This window comes from Rissa tridactyla, unplaced genomic scaffold (genome assembly GCF_028500815.1).
Source record: "Rissa tridactyla isolate bRisTri1 unplaced genomic scaffold, bRisTri1.patW.cur.20221130 scaffold_47, whole genome shotgun sequence".
Lineage (NCBI taxonomy): Eukaryota > Metazoa > Chordata > Aves > Charadriiformes > Laridae > Rissa > Rissa tridactyla.
The window spans coordinates 645,037-654,328 of NW_026529679.1; the positions used below are offsets into that span (position 1 = coordinate 645,037).

Below are 9,292 nucleotides of genomic sequence, written 5' to 3' on the forward strand. Positions count from 1 at the left end.
GCCAGAAACAGTCTGAGCTCCAGCCACAGAGCTGAATGATCTCATGGAAATGGAAAAGTGGCAGAGAGTGTGAAGTATGAGAAATGGTGTTGATTTTACTCAGAAAAGTTTCCCCTGACTTGTCACTGTTCTTTCCTCCTTGTTCAGTGCTCCACACCCAGAGGCAGCACATGTCCAACAGCAGCTCCATCAGCCAGTTCCTCCTCCTGGTATTCGCAGACACACGGGAGCTGCAGTTCTTGCACTTCGGGCTCTTCCTGGGCATCTACCTGGCTGCCCTCCTGGCCAACGGCCTCATCATCACCACCATCGCCTGTGACCACCGCCTCCACACCCCCATGTACTTCTTCCTCCTCAGCCTCTCTGTTCTTGACCTTGGCTCCATCTCCACCACTCTCCCCAAAGCCATGGCCAATTCCTCCTGGGACAACAGGGCCATCTCCTACACAGTATGTGTTGTACAGGTCTTTTTTTTCTTTTTCTGTGCTGCAACAGAGTTTTATCTTCTCACTGTCAGGTCCTATGACCGCTACGTTGCCATCTGCAAACCCCTGCACTACGGGACCCTGATGGGCAGCAGAGCTTGTGTCCACATGGCAGCAGCTGCCTGGGGCAGTGGGTTTCTCAATGCTCTCCTGCACACGGCCAATACATTTTCCCTGCCCCTCTGCCAGGGCAATGCTGTGGACCAGTTCTTCTGTGAGATCCCCCAGATCCTCAAGCTCTCCTGCTCAGACTCAGACTACCTCAGAGAAGGTGGGCTTCTTGTGGTTCATGCCTTTGTTGTTTTTGCATGTTTTGTGTTTATGGTGCTGTCCTATGTGCAGATCTTCAGGGCCGTGCTGAGGATCCCCTCTCAGCAGGGACGGCACAAAGTCTTTTCCACGTGCCTCCCTCACCTGGCCGTGGTCTCCCTGTTTGTCAGCACTGGCATGTTTGCCTACCTGAAGCCCCCCTCCATCTCCTCCCCAGTTCTCGATCTGGTGGTGGCAGTTCTGTACTCGCTCATTCCTCCAGCAGTGAACCCCCTCATCTACAGCATGAGGAACAAGGAGCTCAAGGATGCAGTTTTGAAACTATTTGAATGGTGTCCACTTCAGATTAATAAGGTGCCCATTATAGCACTACGGCTCCCACTGTACATCAGGAAAACGCAGGACTAACTATTTTCATATTTGTCTTTCTTATTTCTTTGTGGGTTTTAAATTATTTTTGTTGTTTTTATTTGTTTATTCATTTGTTTTATACCCGTGATGTTCTTCTTGGTCTCTTATATGTTTTCCTCTTGACCCAAATACCTAAGGTATGTATGGATCTGGGCTCCCTGGTTAGATAAACTCAAGAAAGAAGCCAGCAGAAAATTATTAGTCTCAGCTGCCATCTCTTCACTTCTCCTCTGGAGCTGGGCGAGCAGCCCCAGCATGCAGGAGGATTTTGGGAGGCAAATACCCATCTGCCCCATGGAGCATCAGCCCCAGGGGCCCTTGGGTTTGCCCCTGGCTGCCTCGCTGGCAGCTGCCTCTGTCTCTGCTCTCTGCGAGTTGGGGCTGCTGCTTCCCTGGAGCCATGGCCAAGGACAGCAGCAGGATGAGGCGTTTCAGTGCTGGTCTCTCCTCACATCCCCACTGTCCTGCTGTGCCCTTGCCTTTGTGTTCCCTCGAAGGCCTCGTGTACCTTGTGACAATCCTGTTGTCTCTACAGTGGCACCCCTGTGGCTGCAGGCAGGAACAGGCCATGTGAACCACTGTGTCAGAGGGGGCCTTCCTACTGGCACCACTGTCACTCATGGGACTCCTCAAGGCAGGGGCAGAGGCTGAGTGACTCTTCCAAAGCTGGTATCAAGAACACACCCCAGGAACTGTTCCATGAAAAGTCCTCTTGGTGTTCTGGGGTTCTCCACAGACTCAGGGGGACACGGTCAGTGTTGCAGGGGAATCTGTTGGGGACCAAGGGCTGGACCTAGAGCTCCCTTCTTGGTGGCACATGTCCAAGCAGAGAGCAAATGGTTTTTGGTTGTCCTTCCTGGTACTGTCCCACTTGTGGTGGGGCTGATGGCCAATGCTATCCTGGAGAGGAACTTGGAGTTGCCAGGAGAGCTCAGGGGATCTCCCAGAAAAGTACGCGAGTCTGGATGAGCAGTGATTGGCACCTCATCAAATGAGTGACCATCCAAGGTAGAGTGTCCTTGAAGGAAAGGTGAACCTGAAGACACAAAGGACTAACAAGGCCCCTGCAATGCCAGGAGCCAGCAGGCCAAAGGGACAGAAGACTAGACAATGGTTCAGCCCACTGTCCTGAAAACCCTGTGGGATTGATATAGGGCAGCCCTTCCCTACGCTTTGTGACACCGAAGACACCCCATTGTCCTGCCAAGCCCTGTCCTTGGCTACTGAGCAATCAGGGGAGATGGAAGGGGGCTCAGCAGCAGTGACCCCTTTCTGGCTGGGTCTGTTCCCCATCCTGACCAGCATGGCCAGTGCAGGGTCACCCCATGGCCCCAGGGCACCACAGCCCCCTCCCTCTGCAGAGCAGCACCGCCAGCTCAGGGCCCTGCAGGGAGCAACAGGTGGGAACCAGGAATGTCCAGCCAGGCCAGCCTGGACACGCTCACCTGGGGAAAGGCTGTCCCAGGAGAAGGGGTGTCCCTGGAGAAGAGCTAGGGAGCATTTCTGTGCCTGCAGGGAGGAATCCATGAGAAGGAGAAACCTCTTTCTGCAGGCCCCCACTCTGGACAGGCTGCTCTGTGCCTGGAGCAGGACTCTTGTGCTGGCCTGGGGAGAGGGGCTGGCACTGAGGGGACACAGACCATCTGTGGCCCAGGCACTGCGGGAGGCCACCAAAAGAGGAGGGCTGAGGGGAACAGGGCCCTGAGGGCTGCCAGGGCACTTTGCCAGGGCCATGTCTCCCCACCCTTGAGCACACCTGTCCCATGCGCTTCCAGCATGGTGGAGCCATTGGACTGTTAATGGGGCAGCAGGGTTGGCCTTCCCCTTGCTCTCCAGTTTCCCCATCCCCTTACTCCTTGCTCAGTCACATCCCTCTAAACTCCCCAGGTGCTGCTTTGAGCTTCAGGCAGTTGGAAGAATGCCCTGGTCTTTCAGCAGGCTAAGAATCTCTTCAGGCAAATCCTTCCATGTGTTTACATCTATCCATCTCTCTCCCATGCTTGGAGTGAGTTTATCCCTTTTTGATGATGACCCTCACTGGAGGAGGTTGACGATGATGAAGAAGCCCATCTCCCTCACCAGCCCCACACAGGGCACATGGTTTAGGCCCCAATCCTCAAAAACATTAAAATTCCAACTGAACTCAAGAAAACAGGTTTTGGCATGAGGGGCACATGACCCTGGCACAGGCTGCCCTGAGAGGCTGTGGAGTGTCCTGTTGTGGAGATACTAAAAACCAGCCTGGACATCTTCTTAAGTGACCTGCTCTGGCTGACTCCCTCTAGGGCAGGGGGATTGAACTAGTCGATCTCCAAAGATCCCTTTCAATCTACATGATTCTGTGAGGACATGGCAGTCCAGCAATGTCTCGGGTAGATGCTTGTGAGGTCCCTTCTGCCTGAGAACCCAACAGGCCAGCAGCAGGCCAAGGTCTGGCATGTTGATTGTGAGGTCACCGCTGCTCTAACAGCGGGCATCTGCTTTGGATGCTCATTTTGGGGTCACCCTGTCTCTGCAGGTGGCAGGCCAACCCCCGGCTCAAGGCTGGGTTTGGTGCCTATGAGGTTGTTCCTCCATGAGCACCTGACAGGCCAGCAGCAGGCACATGGTGTGGATGTTGGTTAGGAGGTCAGTGCTGCCACAATCTCTGATAGGCCAGAAGCAGGCAGCTGTTGATTTGGAGGTCACATCTGCCTGAGTCCTTGATAGCCCCGCAGCAGGCGAATGGCCTGAATGCCAGTTGTGAGGGTGCTGCCGCCTGAGGACCTGAGAGACCATGAGCAAGCTCCTGGGTGTTTGAAGGCCTGTGTTCCAGAGCACCCCTTAGGCCAGCAGAGGGTTGATGGCCAGGCTTGGTTCCTGTGAGGTCCCAAGTACGGGACATGCCAGCAGCATGGGTATGAATGCAACACACAGGATGGACCATGCCAGCAAGTATGGCACATGCCAGCAGCTAGAGGTTGCTTCTGGGGTTATGGTTCCTTGGGCACATGATTGTCCAGCAGCAGGCTCATGACTGGGGTCTGTGTTTGTGAAGTCATTTCCTTCTGCATACCTTTTCAGGCCAGGATGAGGCTTGTGCCTGTGTTTGGTGCCTGTGAGGTCTCTTCTTCCTGGAAACTTTCCTGGACTCTTCCGTAGGTGGTGGGACGTCCACACTAGTGGTCCCAGGGCTTCAGCCAGCTTTTGCTTTCTCAGCAGTGAAGTGTCTCAGCATTTCTCTTCCCTGGGTTGGGATTTCTGTTCTCTCTGGAGGGATTTCCAGCAGAGCCAAGATGCCTGGGTCCCTAACCCCAGTCCTGGATGGGGGTGGGCATGGCCAGTGTGTGATGCCCATCACTGTCTGGCGAGCTGGTATCCTCCATCCTATGGCAGCCATTGTATTTCCTTCAGCAGCAGGATCCCTTTCCACAAGTCCTGCAGAAGGAGTCTGAGATGAATCCATGTCTTTGTGTGTCAAGGAGCAGAGTGTGAGGGTGGACAGACGTCAGTGAGTGTCGAACTGCCAGGGTGAGAGCAAGGTGGGGAAGGGAGATGGGTGTCTCCAGCCGGCAGGGAAGAAGAAGCAGCTGTGGGACAGCGTAGGACAAGCTGTGGTGGAGATGGCAAAGGGCACTGGCAAGGCTGGAAGTCACCAAGAGAACGCAAGTCTTTGTCCCGTGGGGCACAGCAATGGTCTCTGCCACCAAGGCCTGTGAGGAGACATGTTGTCCTAAGGCACTTGGGGGGGGCCTTCTGGCCTCCTTGCACACCCCCAGCAAGGCTGGGCACTGTCCCACCGGTGTCCTTCACTCAGCATCACACCCCCCACCTCCTGCTCTCATAAGATTCTGTAACATACAGGGCCACTCCTCCGCCTCTCCTTTGCTGTCTGTCCCTCCTGAAGAGCTTGTAGCCATCGATTCTGACACTCCAGTCGTGTGAAGGCATCCCACCATCCCTACAATCATCCTTAGCGACAGAACCTGTACGTAAAGCTTGATTACCTACCGAGCCATGGTTAACTTTAAATTCAATGATGGATGTCAGGGCTCGTGCACAGGTCAGGGATAACCCAAAGCTGCAGAATGGGAACCGCTCGCTCGAGTGGAAATAATTGGTGCCTCATTGGCTGTGGGAGGGAAGGGAGATTAAAAGTCCACCCAAACAAACTTCTCGCTGTTAGAGATGCGCCTCTGGAGCTCACAGCCAAAAGATGTTCACTGAGGGTAGTCGTGGCAGCTCGCCGCACAGAGCAATGTGCTACGGCTGGTTTGGGTACTAAATATCACCAAATTTTGGGGTTCATTGATGTTGTGCTTTCCCACAGGTCAGGCCCTGTCCTGAGGGGTTGCTGCTGCCTCGTGTGTCGGGCCCAGGGGACCATCAGCCCTCGTGATGGGGCATTTCTCATGTGTGGAGAAATTCTCTAACTCTGGGAGATTTTGGGGAGTGTGGAAATTCGAAGGGAAGAGTTGCGGGTGTGCAAGGATGGAGATGGCAAAGAAGGCTCAAGGACAGTCTCAGTGGAATGATTTTTATCTTGAGCAGTTTGTTTCTATCTTTCAGGCAGAACGGCCCAGCAAACGCTGGGCAAATGGGGGACGAGGTAACCACAGTTGGGGAGTCGGTGGGAGGTTGGTGCAGCGCCTGGGCTGTGCAGCTCCTCACAGTTGACATTGACGTTCTCCCTGCTGCTTGGCCAATTCTTCTGAGGTCAACAGTCCTTTTTTTTTGGCCAGAGGATACCCCCGTTTTGGCCAGAAATGCAACGAATTGCCCAGTGAAGAACTGGCTGTGCTTACATCATAAAGAGCGTTGCCAGCCTCCCGCGTTCTACACAACATTCCGACGCAGTTCTTGTTCAGTAGCAACAGCTCTTGCAGCTCACTGATGCTCTGGGAGTGAACCTCGCCAGTTTGGTCAGGTTTTGAGAGAAGGAGGACAAACTTTCTTGCCCAATGGGGTGCAAAATGACTCTTGGGGCAGCACGGTGATGCCAGTGGTGCTGGGAAGGGACCATGGAAGTTGTTAGAGGAGAGCTAGTCATGCTTTGCTGGGAAAGACGTAACTTATTTAGTGCAGCTCCTCACATCTCCCCTCTTCCTAAGTGTCTGCTGATCGTGCTGTATCTGTTCCCAACTTGCCTTCCTCACCTCCTCTTCCTTATGATTTCAGGCGCCTCAACATCAGCAGCCGTTTTCAGGCAGAGCTCCCAAACCTCCAGGACAGATCCTGTTTGGCCGAGGAGGAAGCGGGAGTATCTCTGGCGTGGAAGCCCTGGGGAGACATGGAGATGAACCTGGAAACGCAGGACAAACGTTTCTCTAACACTTTTCTTCCACAGTCACCCCTGGCATACAGGGGGTCAAAAATTCCTCATTTTCACAGCAGCTTTTTGGGTGTTGAGATTCTTTCCCTTCTTTTCTTGGCCGCCTTCCCCCCTGGTAGCGTTAGAGGGAAGGAGATGGCTCAGTTCTGGCAGGACAGTGACCAAATAATAACCCGTGGTGCTCTCGGCAGCATCCTCCATGAGAAATGGGCATTTGTAGGGGTTGCACCTCATCTGCTCAAAGCCCCATCCAACCTGGTCTTGAACACCTCCCAGAGATGGAGCCTCACAAACTTCTGTGGGCAATGTGTTCTTTTCTGGGCTGCTCTCGATCCATTCTCCACCCAGCCTCTGTTTGTGCTTGGGATGATGTCCTCGTGCAGCGTGAAGCTTCAAACATTTTGGTGGTGTTATCCTCCTTGCTTGGATTTGTCTTGCATTTAGTCTCCCTCATCTTTCACATATTTCCACCTCTCCCAACTAAACTGACTGTGTCTGAAGTCACCTTTCCAGAACTACATCTGCACAGAAGCACTTGCGATGGCTCTAAAGACTTCCCTTTCACTTCTTTGATCATTCAGACACCTCTCAACAATCCAGATGATGCTTTGAGCTTCAGGGAGTCAAAAGCTTGCCTATCTTCCAGTAGTCTGCCTCATTCTGTCTTTAGCACAATCTTTAGCTGTGCTTAGTTGATAGTTTTTCATCTCTCTAAAATATTTCTTACTTGGTTATCCTTTGTGGAAGGTGAACCTCATTGGTGGCAGATTCTACTTGGCACACAGCTGAAGAGTGGTTTATTTTAATGGTGAATCTGATCATTTACTTTTGTTTGTTCAAAAACAATACAATCACTGTTTGCCTGTGTGCAGCAGGTCTCTGAGGAAAGCAGGTGGGAGCTGGTGCAAAGGAGCTGGAACATCCAGCTGCAGACTGCGGTGGAGAAGTGTGATGGAAGGAAAAGGGATGCAAGTCCCAGGTGGCCGATGAGAGCCATGGTGGGATTGGGGAGGTGAGGAGCAAGGTTGGCCATCCTGTGTCAGACCTCAAGGGACAGCTTCTCTCACCAGTCCAGATCTCCTTAGGAGAGACCCTGGATCCATATCGGTCAGAGAATGCTGCTCTCACCTCTTCTCTAAACTGAAAAATTGCAAACTACACCCTTGAAAATGAATGGTCTTTTTCATTAGAAGGTCTTTGAAATCTTTCTCCACAAGAACACTAGGAAACGTCTCCAATTAACTGTAGAAGAGTAGAAAAGGAAGAGACGTGGTCTCTTAGGGCTTTCTTTGCCACAGTGAGCCCCACGGTGCATTTGGTGCTGAGCCCTTGAGCCTCAGGTTGCACAAAGCTCTCAGGAAGTCAAAGCGAGAAGGAAGAAAGTACCTTGAAGTATGAATGAGTCCCTCTGAGGGCAAGCCCTGAGAAAGCCTCCCCAGGGGCTCGTTAGAGCAGCTGAGAGGAGGCCATGATTGCAGGCAGGCAAAGGTGCTGTGCAGGCAGCTGAGCTGCTGAGAAAGCCCTGGCTTTGTTTGATGGAGCAGAAAGGCCAAGCCCTGAGCCCCAGGCCTTGGGAAGGCAGATCCCGTCCCTCCAGCATGGCTCAGGGCTCTTCCTGGGGCAGGGGGAGGTGGGGGGTGTGATGCTGAGTGAAGGATACTGGTGGGTGCTGTGCCCAAAAGGACAAAGACTTGCGTTCGCGTGGGGACTTCCAGCCTTGACAGTGCCCTTTGCCATCTCCACCACAGATTGTCCTACGCTGTCCCACAGCTGCTTCTTCTTCCCTGCCGGCTGGAGACACCCATCTCCCTTCCCCACCTTGCTCTCACCCTGGCAGTTCCAGACACTCACTGACATCTGTCCACCCTCACACTCTGCTCCTTGACACACAAAGACATGGACTCATCTCAGACTCCTTCTGGATGTCTTCTGGAAATGAATTCTGCTGCTGCAGGAAATACAATGGCTGCCATAGGATGGAGGATACCAGCTCGCCAGACAGTGATGGGCATCACACACTCGCCATGCCCACCCCCATCCAGGACTGGGGTCAGGGGCCCAGGCATCTTAGCTCTGTCGGAAATCCCTCCAGTGAGTCCAGAAATCCCAACGCAGGGAAGAGAAATCCCAAGACACTTCACTGCTGAGAAGGCAAATGCTGGCTGAAACCTTGGGACCATTAGTGTGAATGTCCCACCACCTACAGAAGAGTCCAGGAAAGTTTCCAGGAAGAAGAGACCTCACAGGCACCAAACACAGCCACAAGCCTCATCCTGGCCTAAAAAGGTATGCAGAAGGAGATGACCTCACAAACACAGACCCCAGATGATGAGCCTGCTGCTGGACAATCATGTGCCCAAGGAACCATAACCTCAGAAGCAACCTCTAGCTGCTGGCATGTTCCATACATGCTGGCATGGTCCATCCTGTGTGTTGCATTCATACCCATGCTGCTGGCATGTCCCGTACTTGGGACCTCACAGGAACCAAGCCTGGCCATCAACCCTCTGCTGGCCTAAGGGGTGCTCTGGAACACAGGCCTTCAAACACCTCTGAGCTTGCTCATGGGCTCTCAGGTCCTCAGGCGGCAGCACCCTCACAACTGACATTCAGGCCATTCGCCTGCTGCGGGGCTATCAAGGACTCAGGCAGACGTGACCTCCAAATCAATAGCTGCCTGCTTCTGGCCTATCAGAGATTGTGGCAGCAGTGACATCATAACCAACATCCACAGCATGTGCCTGCTGCTGGCCTGTCAGGTACTCATGGAGAAAGGACCTCGTTGGCACTGAACCCAGCCTTGAGCCTGGGGTTG

The 9,292-nt window shown here is 53.3% G+C and overlaps 1 protein-coding gene across 1 annotated transcript; it reads left to right on the forward strand.

The window, feature by feature from the left end:
- The first annotated feature begins 338 nt into the window (after positions 1-338).
- LOC128903566 (olfactory receptor 14J1-like) lies at positions 339-1,163 on the forward strand. Its single transcript, XM_054187582.1, has one exon. The coding sequence runs from the start codon at positions 339-341 to the stop codon at positions 1,161-1,163; it is 825 nt and encodes a 274-aa protein (XP_054043557.1).
- Positions 1,164-9,292: the final 8,129 nt, after the last annotated feature.

Bases quoted from the DNA above. Each gene is read 5' to 3' on its own strand.
- LOC128903566 (XM_054187582.1), top strand. From the start codon at position 339: ATGTACTTCTTCCTCCTCAGCCTCTCTGTTCTTGACCTTGGCTCCATC.